This window comes from Rhinopithecus roxellana, chromosome 6 (genome assembly GCF_007565055.1).
Source record: "Rhinopithecus roxellana isolate Shanxi Qingling chromosome 6, ASM756505v1, whole genome shotgun sequence".
Classification (NCBI taxonomy): domain Eukaryota; kingdom Metazoa; phylum Chordata; class Mammalia; order Primates; family Cercopithecidae; genus Rhinopithecus; species Rhinopithecus roxellana.
Window position 1 is genome coordinate 116,752,874 of NC_044554.1, and position 24,533 is coordinate 116,777,406.

General features: G+C 43.9%; 2 protein-coding genes across 8 annotated transcripts in view; one reads left to right on the top strand and one right to left on the bottom strand.

The window, feature by feature from the left end:
* DMTF1 (cyclin D binding myb like transcription factor 1) overlaps nucleotides 1-1,258 on the top strand; it is a 44,577-nt gene extending 43,319 nt beyond the window's left edge. For all 4 annotated transcript variants that reach the window (XM_010370638.2, XM_010370639.2, XM_010370641.2 and 1 more), the window contains one exon: nucleotides 1-1,258. In XM_010370638.2, the coding sequence (XP_010368940.1) occupies nucleotides 1-110 (110 nt within the window). In that variant the 3' untranslated portion in view covers nucleotides 111-1,258.
* On the bottom strand, nucleotides 1,096-24,252 carry TMEM243 (transmembrane protein 243). 4 transcript variants are annotated; one of them, XM_010370635.2, is made up of 5 exons: nucleotides 24,187-24,252; nucleotides 23,060-23,352; nucleotides 3,941-3,991; nucleotides 2,901-3,005; nucleotides 1,096-1,681 (listed from the first exon to the last, which is right to left on the bottom strand). In XM_010370635.2, exons 2-5 carry the CDS (start codon nucleotides 23,135-23,137, stop codon nucleotides 1,559-1,561), a joined length of 357 nt encoding a protein of 118 aa, XP_010368937.1. In that variant the 5' UTR covers nucleotides 23,138-23,352; nucleotides 24,187-24,252; the 3' UTR covers nucleotides 1,096-1,558. The 4 variants fall into 4 exon arrangements, with proteins under 4 accessions (XP_010368937.1, XP_010368938.1, XP_010368936.1 ...); XM_010370636.2 differs by having other exon boundaries at nucleotides 24,133-24,209; XM_010370634.2 differs by having other exon boundaries at nucleotides 23,997-24,206.
* Between the last annotated feature and the right edge of the window lie 281 nt (nucleotides 24,253-24,533).

Sequence of the window (24,533 nt, forward strand, 5' to 3'; positions counted from 1 at the left end):
ATCCCATACTCCAACATCATCAGGAAGAATCAAATATCATTGGATCATCCTTGGGCAGTCCTGTTTCAGAAGATTCAAAGGATGTCGAAGATTTGGTAAACTGCCATTAGGATAATTCTTAGAAATAGGCAGTTCAAGCAAAGAAGCCACACTGTTAATTACAACATCTTCAAAGAAATAGGAGCAACCCCCAAGAGGCTTAATTTACCAATTTAAATAGCCACAGTGCTTAAGCCACACATTGTTGCTGCTATGACTTCTTACCTCCTTATAAAGACAGTGTGTAGTTGAGTGGAGGCTGGGAGTTTTAAGCATAAATCCCTATGTTTAATGTTACATGGCAATAAGGAATTTCATTCACTTCAGCCACTAAGAAAAGTTTAGAATCACAAAAGCTTAACTGCTGTGGTTTAAAATACAGTTTCTCTAAAGATCAGACATGGCACTGTCTCCTTTCAAGTAAGCCTGGTTGTAGTTCAGATATGTCATTTCAACATGGTCTAGAGCTTACCAGTGATCTTCTGATCTTAGTTTGAGACTTGACCAGCATACAAATACAGAGACCTAGGAGGTGGTCTTGTGGTGGTTACATTTGATTAACCCATTGCTGGCAGTGGGAGCTGATTTAGGCAGGGTAAACAGGAAAGCATTAAAAGAGTTAAAATTCACTACAGGTTTTTTGTTACTTTTAAAGGGAATATGGATAAGCATAGTAACAAAACCCACCAAAATCTAAGCAGTTTTCACCCCCTCAGAAACCACTGTCATTAGTTTACAAAGTTAGCACTTTGAAGTAAAACTAAATGAGGAAGGAAGTAATGTTACCTATCCTTGATACCATGACCATTTATTACATGTTTTGCAACATAAATTACCCAGAAAACAGTTTGTCATCCACTTAGTGTGTTAGGTGGTGGGGTACAATATAACCTCTCATCTCAGGCAATTTTTAAAAAAACAGTATTTGCTTCTATAATGAAACAAATCTAAGAGTCATTCCTATATTACAGAAAGGTTAAGGCAAAGGTAGCCTTTTGGGCTTTTTAATGAATATGACCCCTATAGAAAAGTCAAGGGAAAAAAAAAAAAAAAAAACCTTGTATAAATTATTTTATTTATTATTGTAATTAGATCTTCACAAAGTTGTCTTTTCACTGTCTGTTTTGTTAACGTGAAATTGTAGTTAAGCAAAAGTCGGTTGCCTAGGGAACAACTGTATATTCAGTTTAACAGAAATAAAAGAATATTTGTCTTAAAATGCAAGATTTGTTTGTTACATAGCCTTTTGCTGTGCAATTACATTATAAAAACGTTCATTTCAAAAGTGAATGTTGTGCTGTTTGAGCTTTAAGGGTTGGAATGTTTAGGTACAACATCAGCTCCTTAAAGAAAAAGCAAACTATGTCTCCCTTGCAAGAGGGAATTACATTTACAATTAACATGAAAATCATGTATCAGACTTCTGCAGGAGATTCTTCAGCATACCTTATCCAAAAATTACCCACTGTCCTAATGTATCATTTTGAAGAGTCCTGGTAAGTACTTCTCCTTGGCAGCCTCACCTTCCCACATCATGGAAGTACAGGTTTGCACATATACACAACATGATGATAGAAAATATGATATAGTATATTAGCTTTCTAAATTTTGGTTCTAAGTCTCCTTGTCGATACCAGTAGATCTAAAAGAAGAAGAATTAAAGTTTATAAATAATTAAAATTTAAAACATAACATTTTTTCTACCAATTTCAAATTTCATTAGTATTTGTTTATTCCCCTAAATGAGACATTCTCCATATTCTGACATCTCTACATTCCTGAGACCAGTGCAGCCAGAATTGAATTCTTCCTCTGAGTTTCCACATCCAAGATCATACTTATTCCTACTTTCTCAGTTTACTTTCCTTTATGTTCAAACCTGTATACTCCACCAGTCATCTGGCAAGCTATCCAAGAACATATACTTGGACATACTACTTAACAGGAAAGGAAGACAACATTTAGACTCACATGATTCATACAATTGGTTCAGACTGCAAAATAGAGCTTCTATAGTATACCTGGATTAAGTTAGTTCATTGTTAGTCACTTTAGGCTTCAAGCTAGGGGAACAGGAAAGCTCCCAAAGTGCGATGGGCCAGTCCTTTTTCGGGTCATGGGAGTACGTAACAGGATCAGTGAATTAGAACACTTGGAGATGTCTCCTCGTTTAATTTTAACTCAGATAAGCAAATTACTATTATGATTTAAGCCCTACAGAGATCAAAACAATTGTTTTTTCTTTTGATTCTGCCTCTCAAGGAACATGAAACAATGTAGCCAACTAATGAATGATTGAACACTGAGAAGCCACCACCATCTTTGTTTCTTTACCATAAAACAAACATTTGCAGTAAATCAAACATTTTTACAACTGCAGCTTCAGATTTCCCAGGAGGTTTTGGTGTTAATACCTCCACTGTGGGATACAAACATGTAGATTAAAATAGACTAATTTTGTAATCATTAGAATTCAATCCAGAGGGTGCTATCTCTTCCCTTAGCAGTAACTGGCATTTCCCAAAGACTGCTGGTCCTCATATAGTCCTTGAGTGAAGATGAATTAAGTAAATTAAAATATCTGGCCACCTAAGCCTTCCCACTAATTTTTTTTTCTCTTTTTTTCTTTTTTTTCTCTTTTTTTCTTTAGCTATCAAGGGAGTAGAGTTTCTCTTTGGGGTTACAACTTTGGGATTTAGGAGAACTCAGATTTTATTGAGAATTCTAACATACTTTTAGGGGGAGAATGAGGATATAATTAAGAGATACCCTTTTGTATAGACCCAAGGCTGAAAATTTTTGTCCTATGCATTGCAACTTAAATCCTCAAGAACACTGTTTAAATTCTCAACGGTACTTACAAGTATGCAGGCAGTAATACTACTCAAAGAGATGCAGACAGCAAAGAATATATTCAACGGTTTTGGAGGTAGTTGAGGGAAAACAAAAGCACTGATCAGCGTTACCTGTATGAAGAGAAATTATGTAAGGCCTTAATAGTAATTCCAAGACTTGGTAATTACCAACTGGAGTCCAGGCAACACAATTACATCTGCCACCAAGTTTGCTTTCTAGAATGTTAATACAGTAATTATAAATATGTTTTGAGTTTTTAGTAGTACTTCCTCCTCTTCTAACCTTTCTCTTACTTCTGAAAGGAGAGAAAACATTAGTAAAACTAGCTGATCCCAAAATAACTTCTTTAACTAAACCTCACTCCCAGAATTAATGATTCTACTGGAAAAAGTTCTAGCCATTTTGTTATTTTAAACATTCCTAGCCAAATGAATATAATCAAAGCCAGTTTTGCTATAACATTATGAAACACACTGAAAGACCTAATATCGTGTAGTTCTGTTTCTAACAGATGCAGCATTATATGCAATCTTTTCATTAAGAAGCCATGGAAAAAAAACAATTATCAAATTTAATGAAAATGTGCCAGAAAAATGTCAAACTATGGAAAATACAGCTTTTAAAAATTTTGTGATAGCTCCATGTATTTTACAGTATGTATACAGTAAAACTGCTATACACTGTGACCAGATCTTTTAAAACTTGACCAAAGGGTAATGGATATGTTTTTTAGGAACAAAATTAATAGAAATGGGGAATTATGGTAGATGATGACAGAAGGAAGTGGCTACTAGCCACTGACATTTTTACAAATTTACTAGGCAAAACATGGTAAACTCAATTATCTGAAAACCAAGTTGTCTGACTTGTACCATTTCACATATTCAACCTGGGGTGGGGCAGAATTAAATTAGCTACTCCAATTAGCAATTGCAATTTTGTGGTAATAAAAGCACTTAACTTTTTGGAAAGTTAATCATAATTGATAAAAGTTTTCAAAACTTTGGCTAAGAGCCTGGGTGAGGCACAAAATGAGGATACTTACTAGAACCAATAAGGATGTTAAACTGCCAACAACTAAATTGATGATTCGATCCTGAAAGAGAAAAGAATTTTTAAGCCATATGACTTGGATCCATGTTACCTTCAGTATAGTGCAATGCAAAGTGTTGGGATGGTTTACGGAAACCCAAGATCCAGTCCTTCTCTGAGCTTTACACATAAAACTACCAAACAAAGCCAAGTGTACTGAGTCATGAGAATGGAAAATGTACTTTGAGAAAATGGCCAACTGGGGAAGGTTTCTTGAAGGGACAGAACATTTATACTAGAGTCTTGATTGGGTAGTATCAAATGGGGAAGGGAGGCTTACAAATAATGCATGTGCTGCGGAGGATAGTATGAGACAAAGGAAAAGGACAGGCACTATGGGAATGGCCAAGCCAGAGCATTGGTTAAAAGTATCAGGAACCAGACTAGATGTGGAGTACCATGATGTGTCTGGAACTACATTTGTAATACAGCTTAGGTATCTCCTTGTCTCATCTAAAAATAGATGCTACTGTTAAAAGGGATGGATCCTAGAGTGCCAAAGACTTGGTACTTGCAGTCTTAAAAGACCATCCAGTCCAGTAGTTTTTCCAAGTTATTTAATAGTGAAAGCCTTCAGTATATAAACAAAATCTTCATTGAAGAGCCTACCTACTGAGCTTTCTTGTCATTCCCATCCCACCCCAACCAACAACAAAGAACATTTGAAAAACTGATCCAATCCTAATTTTACAGGTTAAAAGTAAATTTAGGCCCAGTGTGGTTAAATTATTTGCTAAGAGTCATATAGCAAGTTAGAAGCAATTTTGAAACCAGAGATTCCTGAATCCAGGTCACTGGTTAGAAGTAGTTTCAGGTACTACTAAAAAGGTGAAGTAAGATAGGTTGTAGAACTACAGATTAAAGTTAGGGTTTAAGCCCTGATTAGGAAACACTACTTTAAGGCCAATGAGAATGACATGCAGTCTTATTTCTGAGAAGTCAAAGCTGAATCTTTAACGAATCAGTCATCTTAAATATTGTTTTGATAAAGTCTGAGCAGAGAACAGCAGGATATGGAATATAGGCTGCCAATAAACAAAACCTCAGAGATGGGAAGGACACAGGAACAATCACAGAGCAGCAACCGAATTCTCATTTCCAAGTAGTCAGCTTTTAAAGGTAAGAACCCACAGAAGTTAAAGAGTCAGGCAAAACTGGGAGGGAAAGAGTGTTAAGAAAGCCAAGTATTGGATGTGCGTAATCTAACCAAGGACAAATCACAACTCTCCAGACAAGGCCACTGCAACTGAGGTTAAAGAACAAAAGAAACTGGACTCCCGCCACATCCTAACTCCAGAGGACTCAGAAGAGATCTTATCACAACCTCAGCTAGAGAAGCCTACACAGCACACGGGAGCCTGAAGTTAGGACCACCTGTTAGGAAAGGGACCCAGGGACAAGTCACTGATCACTTTAACTTTTTCCCACATGGGACGAATAAGTGTGTTTAACATAAAATGTGTAGAGAGACAAAATCCATGGGAGCCCCACTGTTTTTGAGAAGCAAGAATATCTTCTACTCTCTGAGCTTCCGGGATTTCCAAAACGAAGGACTGCATACCTCACAACAGCTATCCCACCAATAGAAGCCAAGCCAATAAATCACTAATTGCCAAATGACACACAGCAAGTTGCCTACCAGGATCAAAGTAGGAGAAAAATAATGGTAAAAGGATATTAACTATGCCAAGAGCATTCACCAATCCTCTCCTTAAAAATTCTGGGATGAAATGGTAATATGACTGTTTCACAGTAAAACAGGCTCAGGGAAACTGAGAACTTTCCCAAGATCTCAATACAATTAAGTGATAAAGACAAGATTCAATGCCAGACTTCCTTTCTCCATTTATATGTCTCACCCAAAGAACAACCTAGAATGCTAGTGCTGGTCTAGACAAAGATGGCAAGTGGCAGACAACACCTCAAAAAGCCTATTAGCCAAGTACTAAACTAAGTGCTTATCTTTCAAGAATGAAAATTTCCTCATAGGTGACTTTGTTCCACATTGTTGAATTTCTCCATATAACTGATTTTAATCATCCTGATGAAAATATATCTAAACTTTAATGAATACATTCCTGCCTGCCTTTTAGATAGTCACTGAACAGAATTCCAACTGATTTTCATGAATATCAGTTACTGTTATAATGTAGTGATCCCCTCTGGGATTCCCAAGATGGGATGAACTATTTATTTAGGACATGGCAGAAGTGTTTCTAGAATATTTTCTTTCTCCAAGCCAAGGCCTTCTGCTATCAACATAACCATGAATTCAGGTATGCAGAGTTAACTTCAGAAGCCCTCCTACTTCTAATGCTCTCTTGTTTTAAATGTGCTACTCAAAGTGTAGTCTATGAACCAGCTCATTGGCCTCACCTGAGGGAACTGCAAGAAATGGAGAATCTTAGGCCTCACTGAGACTAACTGAATCAGAATCTGCATTTTAACAGGATCTGGTAATTTGTGTGCACATTTAAAATGGAGAGGCTGTGCTCTAAAGTTTAGTCTAAAATAAGTCATTTTTAAATATTAAGTTCAAATCACAGGGTGGAGCTCCTTCCCTGGGCCTGGAGATTACTTTTGAGGGTTTTAGCAGGTCTTCTAGCTCCCAATCTCCAAAGAGGATAATAGAGAATAATTAAATAGCTAGTTAATTAACACTTCAAAGGACAGTTTGGGGAATAATATCCTCCAAATTGGAGCTATAGTACATGGAGAAAAGTGAATATTACATTTAAACTTTACTGTTTATGGAATAAATGGAAACTCAGATTATTTCTACTTCTGTAGTCTCTATTAACTCAATTATTTATCACAGAACCTAGCTCTGTCTCCTCTCCAGTTTTATTTTCACTCTAGTTCTACCTATCATAACTTGTCTCTGCTACCAGAAATTTACACCTTATACTGTGGCTTATTTTTACTCCACAAGGAAGCTGACCGGACAAAGGATGGCAATTAGCCTGGATCCCTGCCTGCTGAGAGGACAGGATACAGATTTAAAATTTCCTTCCCAGAGACAAAATATTCTGCAACAGGTTTAGAGATAGTCTGAATTCATATATACATGAACATAAAAACAGACATTGTGTGTGCACATACATGTGTATATATACAGTTGAGATTTCACCTGTATCACCTCATATAATTCAGATGCAAATACAAAAGTGAATAAAAACATCTCTACCTTCCAGAAGTTTACACTATCCAGAGTTCAGGAGGGCACTAAGAAGACAAAGTGAGCTATCTTGGGCAGTCAGGGAGAGACTAACAGAGAAGTCAAAACCTTAAGGAAGACTAGCAGATGAAAAGGAAAGGAAAGATGGTTCATGAAAGGAACTCCACAAAGACCCATGTAAGAACAAAAGCATTGCCGTTACAAAAACGCAATGGGACAAATGGAGATTGCTGACCCAAGTTTCATGAGAGCTGAGAAGAAAGGAACTGGAATGCAATGCACAGTGAAGAGTCTGGGCCTGACGGATTCATGTCTTTGTCTTCCTTTAAAATGAGGAATGAGAAAAAGATGGAGGTATATGCAACTGGTTTGTATCTGGAATGGTGGAAAGAAACTCTGTAAAGCAAGTAGGGAATATGTTATCTCCATTTACCAACGGGTAACTAGGTTTGAGAAGACTGACTTGCCAAAGGTCACACAGCTAGGTAATGGCAGAAAATCTATCCAATGCTGTTTGCAAAATGCAAGCATAATGAGAGGTTCAAAAGGTCTAACAGACCTTAAACTAATAAATGTGGACCTTAACACAGTCCAGAAACCAAGGTTCTCATCTCATTCTGCCACTAGCTAGCTTCGTAACCTCAAAAGGATTCCTTAACCCATTTGACTCTATCAAATGAGAAGACTGGGCTAAATGATACCTGGTCCTTTCCAGTTCTTACACTTTATGGTTCTGAATCCCCAGACTGCACTTGGGCCAGAGAAGAAGGACTAATGCCCTAGTGAATAAAAGCCAGAGAACCCCTATACTTGCCTAGTCAGTCATTAGCCAGTATCTTGATACTAGAGAAACTAAAACTCAAATGATCAGGTGGTAACAATGGCCCTGGGAGGAAACTGGCAATAATATCCCAAATAACCAAAAGCTAGCTCTGCCTGCCCTCAGCTCTTCAGCTCCCTGGAAATATCCTGGTTCTCAACAGTTTGGAATGCTTACAAGCGACATTGTATTCAGCCTTCCATTTCCATGGCAATGTTTTGCCTACTTCCAAAATGAATTTCAAGGACATGTGCTACTATAATAAAAACCTAACCTAACTAACCTAACCGACAATAAAAAGACCAAGACAAAAATTTCTAAAAGGCTTTGGGGAATGGGGGAGGGGGGGAAAGGCTAAAGAACTTACAAAGGCCAGGCATAGTGGCTCACACTTGTAATCCCAGCACTTTGGGAGGCCAAGATGGGAGGATCAATTGAGCTCAGGGATTCAAGACCAACCTGGGAAAAATACTGAGACCTTGTATCTACAAAAAATATAAAAATTATCTGGATTTGATGACACGTGGCTGTAGTCCCAGCTACTTGGGAGGCTGAGGTGGGAAGATCACTTGAGCCCAGGAGGTCAAGGGTGCAGTGAGCAAGGATCACGCCACTGCACTCCAGCCTGGATAGAATGAGAATCTTATTTAAAAAAAAAAAAAATTGTCTAAAAAAACATTTATCATTTAAACTCAAATGTCTGTGTGAAGATTCCTGACAGCCAAGTGGGAAGTACAACAGAATTTTTAAGTTCTAACTAATAAAAGTAAGCATACTGGATAATTAGTCAAAAATCTCCTGGCTCTAAAAAGAAGTTGTCCCATGAGTCAGGACAAATCTAGGGACACAGAAAATGCAGATAATTCATACACAATCATTTCTTATATTGGTCCATAAAAATATCCCAGAGGCATAATGTCAACCCAGTTCCCCAAAAAGTGCTACTCCCAATTTTGACTACTCATCTGTATTAGTTTCCACGCTGCTGATAAAGACATACCCAAAACCGGGTAGTTTGTTAAGAAAAAGAGGTTTAATGGACTCACAGTTCCACATAGCTGAGGTAGCCTCACAATCATGGCTTATGGTGACAGACACGTCTTACATGGTGGCAGGCAAGAGAGAAAATGAGAGCCAAGCAAAAGGAGAAACGCCTTATAAAATCATCAGATCTTGTGAGACTTATTCACTACCACGAGAACAGTACAGGGGAACTGCCCCTATGATTCAATCATCTCCCACCTAGTCCCTCCCACAACACATGGGAATTATGGGAGCTACAATTCAGGATGAGATTTGGGTGGAGACACAGCCAAACCATATAATTTCATCCCTGGCCCCTCCCAAATCTCATGTCCTCACATTTCAAAACCAATCATGCCTTTGCAACAGTCCCCCAAAGTCTTAACTCATTTCAGCATTAACTCAAAAGTTCACAGTCCAAAGTCTCATCTGAGACAAGTCCACCTATGAGCCTGTAACATCAAAAGCAAGTTAGTTAATTCCTAGATACAATGGGGATATGGGCATTGGGTAAACACACACATTCCAAATCAGAAAAACTGGCCAAAACAAAGGGGCTGCAGGCCCCATGCAAATCCAAAAACCAGCAGGGCAGTCAATTTTTAAAGCTCCAATGTCTCACATCCAGGTCATGCTGATGCAAGAGGTAGGTTCCCACTGTTTTGGGCAATTTTGCAGGGTACAGCCTCCCTCCCAGGTGCTTTCACAGGCTGGCCTTGAGTGTCTGCGGCTTTTCCAGGCACATGGAGCAAATTTCAGTAAATCTACCATTCTGGTGTCTGGAGGACGGTGGCCTTCTCACAGCTCCCTAGGCAATGCCCCATGGGGACTCTGTGTAGGGACTTCAACCCCACATTTCCCTTCTGTGCTGCCCTAGCAGAAGTTCTCCATGAGGGCCCTGCCCCTTCAGCAACCTCTGCCTGGACATCCAGGTGTTTCCATATGTCCTCTGAAATCTAGGCAAAGGTTCCCAGACCTCAATTCTTGACTTCTGCGCACCCACAGACCCAACCCCACGTGGAAGTTGCCACGTGCAGCTCTGAAGTCATGGCCTGAGCTGTACCTCGGCCCCTTTTAGCCATGGCTAGAGCTGCTAGGACACAGAGCACCAAGTCCCTAAGCTGCATACAGCAGGGGGGCCTGGGCCCAACCCACAAAACTATTTTTTCCTCCTAGAACCTCTAAGCCTGTGATAGGAGGGGCAGCCTCAAAGGTCTCTGACATGCCCTGAAGACATTTTCCCCATTGTCTTGGGGATTAACATTTGGCTCCTCATTACTTATGCAAATTTCCACAGCTGACTTAGTTTTCTCAGAATTTTTTTTTTTTCTATTGCATTGTCAGGCTGCAAATTTTCCAAACTTTTATGCTCTGTTTCCCTTTTAAAACTGAATGCTTTTAACAGCACCCAAGTTACCTCTTGAATGCTTTGCTGCTTAGAAATTTCTTCTGCCAGATACCCTAAACTCATCTCCCTCAAGTTCAAAGTTCCATAAATCTCTAGGGCTGGGGCAAAGTACGACCAGTCCTTTGCTAAAACATAACAAGAGTCTCCTTTACTCCAGTTCCCAACAAGTTCTTCATCTCCATCTGAGACCACCTCAGTGTGAACCTTATTGTCCATATCACTATCAGCATTTTGGTCAAAACCATTCAACAAGTCTCTAGGAAGGAAACTTTCCCACATCTTCCTGTCTTGTGAGCCTTCCAAGTCTCTAGGAAGTTCCAAACTTTTCCTATCTTCTTCTAAGCCCTCCAAACTGTTCCAACCTGTTACCCAGTTCCAAAGTCGCTTCCACATTTTTGGGTATCTTTACAGCAGCACCCCACTCCTGGTACCAATTTATGTATTAATCCGTTTTCACACTGCTGATAAAGACATACCTGAGACTGGGTAATTTATAAAGAAAAAGAGGTTTAATGGACTCACAGTTTCAAGTGGCAGAAGGCAAAAGGTGTATCTTACATGGTGGCAGATAAGAGAGAAAATCAGAGCCAAGCGAAAGGGGTTTCCCCTTATAAAATCATCAGATCTCATGAGACTTATTCACTACCATGAGAACAGTATGGGGGAAACTGCCGCCATGATTCAATTATCTCCCACCAGGTCCCTCCCACAGCATGTGGGAATTACGGGAGCTAAAACAAGATGAGATTTGGGTGAGGACACAGCCAAACCATATCATCATCCTTCAGAACTCAACACTATCAACTTCACTGTAAATCCTTTCCGGACACCACCCTGGGCACCTCCCCTCAGAACACCCACATCACTTTGCTCAGTCTTCACACTTAACTGCATCAAAATAAAATATATTACTTGTGTCCCACACTAAGACTGGCAGTTAACAGTGGGAAAGACAGTCTACAAATAGTCCCCCCTTACCTGCGGGGGATACACTCCAAGACCACCAGTGGATCCCTGAAACTGCAAATAGTACCAAACCCTATACATACTGTTTTTTCAATAAGATAACAGAGATGATTACTAAGTGAGTAACGGGCAGGTAGCATCTACTGTGTGGATACACTGGACAAAGGGATGATTCATGTCCCCAGCAGGAGCAGGACAGAGTAAGAGTTAATCACATTACATAAAACAGTGCACAATTTAAAACTTACAAATTATTTCTAAAGTTTTCCATTTAATATTTTTGGACCACGGCTGACCACAGGTAACTGAAGCCTAGAAAAGTGAAGCTGTGGATTAGTAGGAACTACTGCACTTGTTTTCCTTGACAGTGTGGCACACTGTAGGCACTCAATGAATGTTGGTTAAACGAAAGACTCAAAGCAGAAGTAGCCAACAGTATTTTCTTTAGAGTGCCTCACACCAGTAGAGACTATTTATCTAATCTTACCACTTATCTGGGGCCCGGGCTATCGATAGGAACATAATATGCCTCACTGCTGCACAGCAGGCATGCAACAGCACCACAGAAGCTGTGGCCTGGTACTGCAGACCAAGAGGTCACGGTTTGCCAGCCACAAAGCTGCAACACCCTAACAGATACCTCCCAGGATAGGTTCTGTTGTTCCCAAAGAAATATCAATTGTAAACTACGGGGATCTCTGAGGTCCAGGTTTTCCTGAGTACAAGCCCAGTTACTTTCTGCTAGGGCAGGACCAAGGACTGATTTATAAGGCATCACAGCTCTGAACTCCAGCTGACAAATTAATCCTTGGACAATGCTCCCCAACACTCCCAGAGAGGCGCAAGGCAAAACAGAGAAAAGTCCTTGCAGAAAAGCAAAAGCCTGGATGGACAATGCCATGAAGACATTCCCTTCTACATTCTTGAGGGAGAAGGCAGGGTAGAGGGTGGAAGAAGACTCAGAACTCCACTTTTGGTGTTACTTCCAAACTTTCTATGTGATTCCACAAAAGTCTTTCTCCTCAGACAGCATCGCAGGGAGTCCTATAGACCCACATCCCTTACCAGGTGCTCAATCCTATTTCCAGGTTAGACCTCACACCTCCAAGTGTTCTCCTCTGTCAGACATCCTACCCCTGGAAGCTCGCACAGAGGGGGAGGGAGCGCGCGGATGGGGGAGGGAGCGCGCGGGAGGGGGGGGTGGGAGAGAGCACGCGGAGGAGCGGGAGGGAGCGCACAGAGGGGGAAGGAGCGTGTAGAGGGGGAGAGTGAGAGTGAGAGAGTGACAGTGAGACAAAGAGTGACAGTGAGACAGTGAGACAAAGAGTGACAGTGAGACAGAGTGAGAGAGAGAGTGAGAGACAGTGAGAGTGAGAGTGAGTGAGAGAATGAGAAAGTGAGAATGAGAATGAGAATGAGAAAGAGAGTGAGGGCAGAAGGAGCGGGAGAAGAGGGAGAGAGTGGGGAGAGGAGGGAGAGAGACTAGGGAGAAGAGGGAGAGAGTGGGGAGAGGAGGGAGAGAGACTAGGGAGAAGAGGGAGAGAGTGGGGGGAAGAGGGAGAGAGACTAGGGAGAAGAGGGAGAGAGTGGGGGAGGGAAGAGTGGAGAGGAGTGTGGGAAGAGGGAGAGAGTGGGGAGAAGAGGGAGAGTGAGGTGTGGGAGGGAGAAGAGGGAGTGGGGAGAAGAGGGGGAGAGAGTGGGGAGAAGAGGGGGAGAGAGTGGGGAGAAGAGGGGGAGAAAGTGGGGAGAAGAGGGGGAGAGAGTGGGGAGAAGAGGGAGAGGGGGGAGCGAGTGGGGAGAAGAGGGAGAGGGAGCGCGAGTGGGGAGAAGAGGGAGAGGGGGCGCGAGTGGGGAGAAGAGGGAGAGGGGGAGCGAGTGGGGAGAAGACAAGGAGCGACTGGGGAGAAGAGGGGGAGCGCGTGGGGAGAAGGGGGGAGCATGTGGGGAGAAGAGGGGGAGCGTGAGAGGGGGAGCGCGAGAAGAGGACTGCGGGCACAGGCACCCGCGGGCGCGTGGGAGAGCAAGTGCGGGAGCCCCCGAAAGCCAGCGCGCATGAGCAGGGAACCATTTGATCTCAGGAGAACTCGCTCATGAGACAGCATTGCAGGATGGTGCTAAACCATTAGAAATTGCCCCCATGACCGGATCACCTCCCTCCCAGCCCCTCAACATGTGGAGATTACAATTTGACATGAGATTTGGGTAAGGACACAGCCAAACCATATCATTCAGCCCGTGGGCCCTCTGAAACCTCATGTCCTTCTCATATTTCAAAACCAATCATGCCTTCCCAACAGTCCCCCCAAAGTCTTAACTTATTCCAGCATTAACTTAAAAGTCCAAGTCCAAAGTCTCATCTGAGACAAGGCAAGTCCCTTCCACCTATGAGCCTGTAAAATCAAAAACAAGTTAGTTACTTCCAAGATACAATGGGGGTACAGGCATTGGGTAAACAGACCCATTCCGAAAGCGAGAAATCAGCCAAAACGAAGGGGCTACTGGTCCCATGCAAGTCTAAAACCCAGTAGGGCAGTCATTAAATCTTAAAGCTCCAAAATAACCTCCTTTGGCTCTGTGTCTCACATCTAGGCTGCACTAATGCAAGGAATGGGCTCCTAAGGCCTCGAGCAGCTCCACCCCTGTGGTTCTGCAGGGTACAGCCCCCAAAGCTGCTTTCACAGGCTGGAGTTGACTGTCTGTGGCTTTTCCAGGCTTACAGTGTAATCCATGAGGGCTCCCCCTTGCAGCAGACTTCTAGACATCCAAGCACTTCCATACATCCTCTGAAATCTAGGCAGAGACTCCCAAACTCTTGCCTTCTGTGCACCCACAGACCCAACACCACATGGAAGCCACCAAGGTTTGGGGCTTGCACCCTCTTAAACAACAGCTCAAGCTATATCTTGGCCCCTTTTAGCCACAGCTGGAGCTGGAACAACTGTGACTCAGGGCACTGGGACCCAGGACCTGACCCACAAAACCATTTTTCCCTCACAGGCCTCTGGGCCTGTAGTGTGGGGGCTGCTGTGAAGATCTCTGAAATTCCCTAGAGACTTTTCCCCATTGTCTTAGCTATTAACATTCAGCTCTTCAACTGCATCTCCTTAGAGGGCCAGAGAAATAGCAGCCTGACCCTCAGTTTGGTCTAGGAACAATACCTCCTGGCACTTTGTTCTTCCGTTTATAAAAGGCTCAATCCCATTTTATACTCATTACTTACCCACCCCTACCCATGCTTTCCTCAGGTCATTGAAGACAGTAATTATCTTCTCCTGGGATGGGAAAGAGCAAGGCAACACATTCAGCATGTATTAAATGCCCAAAGGGTGCTACTTCCTACCATTGTTTACCTGGACTGAGTGATTCAGACCCTTGAGCCACATCCTACAATTTTGCCTCCAAAGTTCTGCGTTTCTCAAGCAAACTTAAGGGTCCCAACACCATATATAAAAGTTTGATTCTCAGAAATGACTTTGCTTCTCTTCTTCCAAATCATGGCAGACAACTACTCGCCATGAAAGCTGTGGAAGTGGCCTAGTCAGAAGCCTTAGGGGCCAGGAAAAAACACACTGAGAGGATGCAAAATGTGGGAGAAGGTTTATTTTGAGCCCAGCTGAATAAAGAAACCTAAGGCCCTGTGTCCAGGGATTTAATTTGGGTCCCTCAGAGCAGCATGGCTCTGCCTGTACAGGAGCTTGCTCTCGTACTGTCACTGGAGACAACCAGAGGTATAGCAGCCACACAGGCGGAAAGCAAGGAGACATTTTGTCTCACTGGCTAACCCTAGGACACAGTGAATTACGACCCGTATGTTCTGAGACTTCCCAAAGCAACACCAGACTTCGAACAGTGCCAACCGCTCGGCAGGTGCAAGAGAAAGCATTTATGAGAATTCAGGCACACCCACCCTTTACAACTTTTACACTCGATTCTCTCCCAAACGCATGACTTCCACTGCTACATGTGGACCTGTATTTAAGTTACAACTGTTAAGCCTTAGTTTTCATATTTGTACAACGTCTACCATATGGGGTTGTAATGAGGATTGGAGGAGAATACATAGCTCCTACAAGACAGTATCTGGCATTCAGTAGTGGGTCAGTAAATGGCAGCTAATATGGTATTTGCACTATTTATATCATGTCTAAGGGGGAATCTTACCAATAAGAGATCAGACTCCTCAGAGCTGAGAGGCAGCTGAGCTGGCCTAACACCCTGGTCCTGATTTCTATGGCAGCCCGAGTTTCAAATGCATTCCACCATTCTCACAGGGACACCGAGGTTTATCCACCCACATGTCTCTTCAGCAACTCAGAAAATATGGTCACTATGCCCATACACAGCCTATGAGCCAACCATAAGAAAAAAGTGACTCAATTCAGTAAGCACAGGAATTACCAAAGACCAGCAAAAATCACATCCAGAGAAAACTCAGCAGACCATCAGCTTCCGAGAGGCCACACCTCAGTTTAAGTTTTTTTAATACAATATTGTATTTACTACTGGCCTCTGCTATATACAGCTTAGCAGAAAGAAAAAGAAAGAGAAAAATGACTTTAATTGTATGAGAGCTTGAAGCACCACTTCCTGTTTTGATATCTAGCATATCCAGGTTTCTAAACAGTCCCTGCCTTCTACTGTGAGCTCAGAATGTCCCAAGAATGTAGGTTACTTTTTGATAATGCTAAATTCTCACTTTGCTTAAAACTTAATATACATGAAATCAAGAACTTGGTAAGCCATTGTCCCTAGGGCTAAAAAGTCTACAAAAATGAGGAAACTGGCACCTACCATTTAAGAAGAGCTTATTCTCTAGTTAGGAGGCAAGACCTACATGAGTCCCTCACAGCACAAGGAGTTAAGTGCCAGGGGTCATCTTTGACAGCCAGGCTCACAGAAAGAAAGTGAGAAGAGACTAGATTACAGGGAAGGTTCTAAAGTGGGGAATCAGGCTGAGCAGAATTCAGATATTTAGAGAAGAGAGGACACAGCAGAAAGGAGAACGGCATTTGTGAAGAGCAAGGAGGCAGCTAAAGGAAAGGGATCCATGGAGAAGCATTAGCCTGGACTGGGCTTACACAGAGCAAGGGTAAGACCAGTGCATCTCAACCCTTCCTATGCACCAGCATCCCGAGGACCTTCCAGAAATACCAGTGCCTGTGCCCCACACCCAGAGATTCCAGTCCACTGGTCTAGGGGTGGAAGAGAGAAAACTTACATAGAGTACTAAAGAAAAAGTGATGGCATTTATTTTTCCTAATTACTTTTCTAGCACACACACAAAAAAGGCAAAGTTGTTTTGACAGGCTGAATGAGAAGAGAGGAGATAACTGTTTCACCTTTGGGTGACTAACCCTCCTTTGAGAGAAAAAGCTGTGCTTGGATGATCAACTAGAAGCTCTGTCTAGAGGAAATACACTAAAGCCTGCACTCCTCAGAGAACAGCATTGGTAGCTCTAAGACAGAGGAAGGGGCTGCTGGCACAGACCCAGGTATCTTAATCATAGCTTTATTATTTTTCTCTTCTTTGCATTTTTAAAAATTATTCTATTACCATCCCTACTGAGCCTTGTTCTTAAATAAGCAACAACAAAAATGGCATGAAGTGGCAACTCCAATCTTACATGATTATTTGCAGAGGCCAAATGCTCCAAGTTTGAGTTGCTTGACTAACACTAATCATAAAAAGCCCTTGCTTTTCACCATCTTTGCTTGCTTTTTTTTTTATTGGGGGGAAGGGAATAAAGGAAGATACTTTTGTCTTTGGAACCAAAGATCTGAGCCTCAGAGCCCACTAACTTGCCCCCTCCACAGAGGGCCTCCCTCTCACTATGGTATCTGCTGAGGAATTCAGTGTATGTACCTTCTCCCCAAATCATTGATTTTATATATCACATCCAAGAAAGAACAAAGGAGCAAGAACTGTCATCACCCTTCTTAGAGGATGAGTCACTTACTTTGTAATCAGTTACCACCCATAGAGTGGGCTGATCTAGAAACTGGTTTGCACTACATGGCACCAAGTGGACAGTGTTCATCCTTTTCCCATTTGCTCTAGCTATAGGATGCTGCTTTGCTTTCTCCAGAGAAAACCATTCTCTCCCTCTCCTCCTAGGTTCACCAGTCTAGACTGACTGAAACTGATTTCAGATGATGCCACAGCCAGCTAACAAGTCGAGATCAAGACTCACAAGCCCTCAGAATAATTTAGTGCCCTTCTAACACAAGACAGTGGGAAAGACTGTCCAAACTGTGTGTTGTACTAAAGTAAACTTTTAAAGGTAGTTGTGGGCAGAAGAGGGGAGAAAATCTCCAGGTTTTAGTTTACCCTAGGGGACAGGATGGGAGGGAAAAGCAGAGGAAGGCAATTCACTGAACCATGTTTCCCAAAGTGTATTCTGTAGAAACTCATCTAGTGAATGCTCCTAGGGAGCTGGAGGCAAGAACTGGGTAAGGCATTGTACTAGGGTTAAAGAGGCCACGTCACCTAAACTGTTTAGGAGGTACTACTCACGCACCCTCACCAACTAGAGTCACAATGAAAACTGGCATATTAAAGCTTCCAAAGTCCCACAATAAAGAAAAATGTTTCACAAACTTGGCTATGGAACCACCATAACTAACATTTCAGCTGCTTTAAAACTAAGTTGTCTGAAATGGTTGGGTATCCCTTATCCAAAATGTTTGGGACCAGGAGCGTCTCTGATTTCAGAATTTTTGGGGGGCTTTGGAATATTTACATATACATTATGAGATCTCGGGGTGGGACACAAGTCTAAGCACAAAATTTGTTTCATATACATCTTATACACGTAGCCTGGAAGACAAGTTTTATACAGTATCTTTAAAAATTTTGTGCACGAGGGCCGGGCACGGTGGCTTAAGCCTGTAATCCCAGCACTTTGGGAGGCCGAGACGGGCGGATCACGAGGTCAGGAGATCGAGACCATCCTGGCTAACACGGTGAAACCCCGTCTCTACTAAAAAAAATACAAAAAACTAGCCAGGCGAGGTGGCGGGCACCTGTAGTCCCAGCTACTCAGGAGGCTGAGGCAAGAGAATGGCGTGAACCCGGGAGGCGGAGCTTGCAGTGAGCTGAGATCCGGCCACTGCACTCCAGCCTGGGCAACAGAGCGAGACTCTGTCTCAAAAAAAAAAAAAAAAAAAAAAAATTTGTGCATGAAATAAAGTTTGTGTTAAGTACTTTTGTGTGGAAATTCCCACCTGTAGCATCAAGTCAGTGCTCAAAAAGTTTTGGATTTTGGAGCATTTCGGATTTTGGATTTGGGACATCAGCCTGTACTAGCCACACGTGGTTACTGAGCATCTGAAACATGGCTAGTGTGAATTCAGATGGGCTGTTAATATAAAATACATACTGGATTTCAAAGACTTCATACAAAAAAATTGTAAAAGTATCTCAGTTTGTTTTTTGTTTGAGATAGAGTCTCGTTCTGTCACCCAGGCTGGAGTTCAGTGGTGCGAGCCTGCAGCTGGGACCACAGGTGGGTGCCACCACGCCCAGCTAATTTGTTGTGTGTGTGTGTGACAGGATCTCATTTTGTTGCCCAGGCTGGTTTCAAAAGCCTGGGCTCAAGTGATTCTCCCACCTCAGCCTCCCAAAGTGATGGGATATACAGGCCTGAGCCACCGTGTCTAGTTAAATGTTTTTTAATATTTATATGTTGAAATGATAGTATTAATATTTTGGAAATAAGGGGTTACGTAAAATTATTAATATTTCACTTGTTTCTTTATACTTTTTCATATGGCTACTAAGAAATGTAAATTACATATATGGCTGCTCACATATTTCTACTGGATAGCACTCTTTTAGAAAATGCTAAGCCATAACACAGGCTTGGAAACTTCAGATATTTCTTATTATGTTGGTATCTGTGCCATATTTTTCACCTGAAAGAGAAGTACTATGGCACAAAACTTGGGAACGGTTTAAAAAAGATGTAAAAAGCATCTGGGCATTCAAACTAGGATTCGTAAGATAGCCAACCTAACATGAAAATTCCACAGGTATCAAGGAATGAGGTCTATGTTTCTTACAAAAGATGAACACCTTTCCTTTTTTGTCAATAATCCCTAGGACGGGCACGATGGCTCATGTCTATAATCCCAGCACTTTGAGAGGCCAAGTTGGGAGGATCGCCTGAGGCCACGAGTTTGAGACCAGCCTGAGCAATACAGGAAGCCCCATCTCTACAACAAATTAAAGTTAGGGCCAGGCACAGTGGCTCACGCCTGTAATCCCAGCACTTTGGGAGGCCGAGGCGGGCGGATCACAAGGTCAGGAGATGGAGATCATCCTGGCTAACATAATGAAACCCTGTCTCTACTAAAAATACAAAAAAATTAGCTGGGCATGGTGGCGGGCACCTGTAGTCCCAGCTACTTGGGAGGCTGAGGCAGGAGAATGGTGTGAACCCGGGAGGCGAAGCTTGCAGTGAGCCGAGATTACACCACTGCACTCCAGCCTGGGCGACAGAGAGACACTCTGTCTCAAAAACAAAAAAAATATTAGCCAGCCTTAGTAGAAGGCGCCTATAGTCCCAGCTACTCAGGAAGCTCAAGTGGGAAAATCGCTTGAGCCCGGGGGCTCAAGACTGCAGTGAGCCGTGGTCATGCCACTGCACTCCAATCTGAGTGACAAAGTGAGACCCAGCCTCAAAGACAAAAAAAAATCCCTCAGATATTTATGGAACAATAGAGAACTGTTTCACTTTGCCCTTCTCTCCATGATTACACCTGTAAAGCTATTCCTAAATAGGAATAACTTAGAATGAACAATTTTCATGCTAAAGATTGAATAAATCTGGGATTTCAGTAACTGAAATCACTATGTGCACCCGACATACATAAAGGCAAAAGTTCCTTCAGAGATTCCCCAAGAGGGTGCTGCTCAAGGCCAAATTAGTTATATATCAATAGTCGTTGTTTGTTCTGTAATAGATCTCATTATCTCTCACTCACCTCAGGACGTGGGGCAAACCACTTCAACCCCTATTTTCTGTGAAAGGGCAACAGGTATGCAGATGTCTGGAGTGCTTTGAGAAGCAAAAACTGCCTAATTAAGTTACTACTGACCTCACCATTCAACTCATGAAACGGAGTTGGTGAAGCATTACCAGAGGAAACTACTTGTATGACTGAACACAACCCTCTCTGAGGGTTCCACTTCCTCAGTTGTATAACAGAAAAAAGAACACCCATCTCACAAAGGAATTTGATGATTAAACAAGGGAAAGCTGAATGCCCACCATGTTGCCTGGCACTGAGGAAACAAAAACATACTCCAGACTTTTCTCTGCTCTTTGAGCTTCAGTTCTCTTTGCCTTAGAGTTTGCACCTGAAGTTGAGAGGCTATATGTCTGTGTCAGTCCTCATAAAGCAAGTAAGATTACAAAATGCACAGGAAACCACCTGTCAAGAGTAGGACAGGAACCGGGCTTTTATTCTTTCTTGATGTTCTCAGAAATAGTAGTTCACTAACAGCAAGTTTCCACTGTGTAGTGGCTATTTTGTCGTTTCCTGGCATGTAAAACAGCAAGCTGGAGACACCCACACACAAGAGCAAGTGATGGGTTTCTCAGTGTCCCCAGGACCCTGCTCTAGCAGTTGCTGTCCTCTGTGGAAATGGCTCCACTGTAATGTGTCCTATCCTTTCACTATTGAGGCTCCATTCCTGGGCCTTACCCTCCTCAGGCCCTCAAATCTTCATTTGCTGTGAACACATATGGAAGCCTCTCCTCTCTCAGATGTGGCATCTCCATTTATAAGATACATGTCTTCTTCCACCCTCAGACCGGGGATCTCTCTCCCTTCTCCATTCTGTAGAATTTCTCTATGTCCAATCACCCTGTCAGCTTCACAGAGGGAGCTAAGGGGAGAAATTTTGAGAGATCAAGAATTTATATTAACTTTTTTCTCTGAATAGCTGCAGCTATTACTACAATGCCCTAAAGTTTCCTAAATAATCCCAGTGCGATATATTCTTGTAGTAAGTAAGTATGCAATAAAAGATACATTTGGAAAAGTAAAGTTCTTGAATGGGTTTCAAATGGATCATGGGCAATAGGAAACTTAAATCACTGGATGTTTTCGCCCAAGCTGCTCAGAAAACATCAATATTTCTAAGTGTCTGCGTAAATGGCCAAGTCCACTACCAAATCATCTACCTCTATAATTACAAGAGGGTTAAAAGAGGGTTAAAAGAGGTCAGAGGTCTGGATCACCCAGAACCACAATCTATGTGCTGAAGCATGTTGGGGAGGCAGTCTCTTACCTCTTGGGAGAGGGGGAAAAATTTCCCATACAAAAACAACCAGTTCTCGTCTGTACCCCCAACATGTCCCTGTCATAGCACAGATCCAACCACATCTCATTTGCCTACATTTCTTTCCCCACCTGACAGGGTTCCTTGGCTCCCCAGGGCCAAGTACATAATGCTCAATAACGTTTGCCTAAGATGGAACATCTACTGGAGGAGGTATGTGTCACAAACCAGGAGCACTGTGGGCTGCGATCACACAAAGCCACAAGATGAACAAGGTGCATCTTCCCGGAGATCGAGTTTAAAATGCTTTCATATTACAACATTTTGAAAGGAGAACGTAAAATCCACGTGGAGTTTAAAAAATAAAGTAGTCCTGTGGTAGCCTCATAGCTTCCAAATTCAGGGCTATTCCCCAGACTGCCAGTTCCCTATCCTGTCTGCTGGAGGGCTCCTGCCAAAACTGAGAAATCCCGGAAGCTCTGGACTCTACATGTGCATTACCTTTCGAGAGCTGAAAGCACTTTACCAGAGGTCAAAGATCACCAATGCCACTGTTTTTTTTTTTCCTTCTTTTAGGCCAGTCAAGTGCAGCAGGGGATTGCAGAAGGAACAAAGAAATCTGTAACTGGCTATGATCAATTAGCTGTCAACACCACTGCACTGCGACCAGCCAACCAATGCCACTTTTAGGTGAAAAAATAAACCAGGCAGATCTCGCCCAAACTACTCAGAAAGTTAATGCTGACGATAGAAAAAGATCTCTCCTAAATTGTTGGCCCAGGACATCACATAATTAATCCTTTTCAAAAGGTGTTATACATTTTAAAGCCTAGAATAATGTACGATAGCCCGTTTGGGTTCAGGGACCCTTTGATCACTTCCTGGAATGCAGGCCATCATTCAAGAACCCCTCATCTCAAGCCTCTCCCCTTTCCTTGCTTGGCTGCTTCACTGCTCAGCAATGAACCCTTAAGAGTTCTATGTAAACAGGAATCATGAAGCACCCCTTCTTGGCTCTCTTAGGAAGCTTTGGGTGCACACCTGAAGCCTCTGGAGGGTCAGTCCTCCTGCTGCAGGTGCAGCCGTACAACTACTAAATCAACTTCCCCCCTCCGGAGGGGCTTCCGCGCTCCCCAGAAGGGCTTCCAACAACCCCGAACTTTCTGAACTTTTCTCCACTCCAGCCTTCAACGCTCTTGGCCAACCATGTGTTCCAAAGCAGGCAACGATTGGCCGGGCAAACATTTTGAGAGGGAAGCGGTATTGCAGAACCAGCTTCCTCCCTAAAAGTGCTTTTAGGAGCCGCAGAAGGACCCAGCCAGGACTCGGCGGGAGGGCAGGCGGCAGACACACCCCCCATCCCAGTTTGGAGCCACAATCCGCACTCACCTTGGCGGATGTCTCCCCAAACAGAGGTCTGTTGTCCAGGCCACTGGTGCCATAGGTCCTAGTAGCAAAGTCCTCCATTTTGGGGTTTCTTCACTTTCCCCAAGCCACTTAAAAGCAAGCCAGCATGACTTCCTGAGATCTCAAGTCCACGACAGCAAGCCTCCTCCTCACGGCTCCCGCATAGCCGAACCCGAGTGGTCGGGGAAGTGCTGGCGCCGGCGATGGGTGGGGGCTCACACGCGGGGAACGTGGCCGCTCCGCCCCGGCCCCACGCACCTCCTCATCTTGAGCAGCTGCCGCAGGAAGTGAAAGGAAACAAACATTGCGTGGCGGACTCTCGGCGGGACGCCCCCGCCCGGGCAGCTCCCACTTCCTCAAATCTCAGCCTTCGGCGCCGCTTGGCTCTCCGCACCCCCCCACCCCCAAGGCAGCGCGGCCCGTCGCTCGCCCCCGGCTGCGGTTAGCAAAGCAAATCGCACTCCCCTCGCCCCGGGAGTGACTCCCACGCCTCGCCCCCAATTTTTTCACAATAATTTCCCATGTTTTCCCAATTTTCTAAAGTGAACACATATTCCTTCATGTTCGAAGGAGAAAAAGTTTTCTTGGAAAAACGCATTGAGAACCCCTTTTCTAGCCCTCTGCGCCTCCCCCGCTACGTTCCCCAGCGGCGGGAGGAGTGAAGTTGTAGGAGCACAGCCCAGCGCTCCGCACAACGCTCCCGCAGGGCAGCGGGTTCAGTAGATGCTGGGGCCGAACCAAGTAACTTGGATCCCCTCTCAGGTGTTGCTTCTACCCCACCGCCGGCGTGCTCCCCGCACCTCCCGCCGCTGCTCTCCCCGCGCTCTCCGCCGGAACCGCAGCAGGAGTACGGTCAGGGCACAGAGACAGGGAGAATCTCGCCTCGGCCCTGCCCAGATTGACCCCGCGCCCGCCAAACCTCGGCATCCCCTAGGCGCTCGCACACTGGGGGGCCCTGGCCGCGCCGGGGAGAGCGGGCCCCGGGTCCACACCCCCGCCGGGATCCGGTGCCGCGGCCCGGGGACGCGGGCCAGATGCGTGGGGGAGGAATAGACCTTCCGCGCTGGCGGGGGGCGGGCGCGCGGTGCCGGGGCAGCGATGCGGATCACCTCTTGGCGCCTTCTCAGGTCCCCGGACCCGGACCCGCGGCCTCCGTCGCAAGTTGGCCCGCCCAGGTCGCGTCACAACCGAGGCAGCCAATCCCGCGGGCTGAGGCGCCGCATTGGCTGCGGAGCTTTATTTCTAGAGGTGCCAGCTTAGTCCCCTTAGGGAGGCCAATCTCCGCGGCTGGACGTTTCTCAGCTCCTTAGCCCTTAGTAATTACTGTCCATGCGATCCACGTGAGCAAAGCACATTTCTGCATATAGTTTGCACCTGGCTGAAAGCATCTTAAAAACAATCAACCTGCTTTAACCACCTCAGTCTTCGCTTAACAAGGACAGAGGCCGGGCGCGGT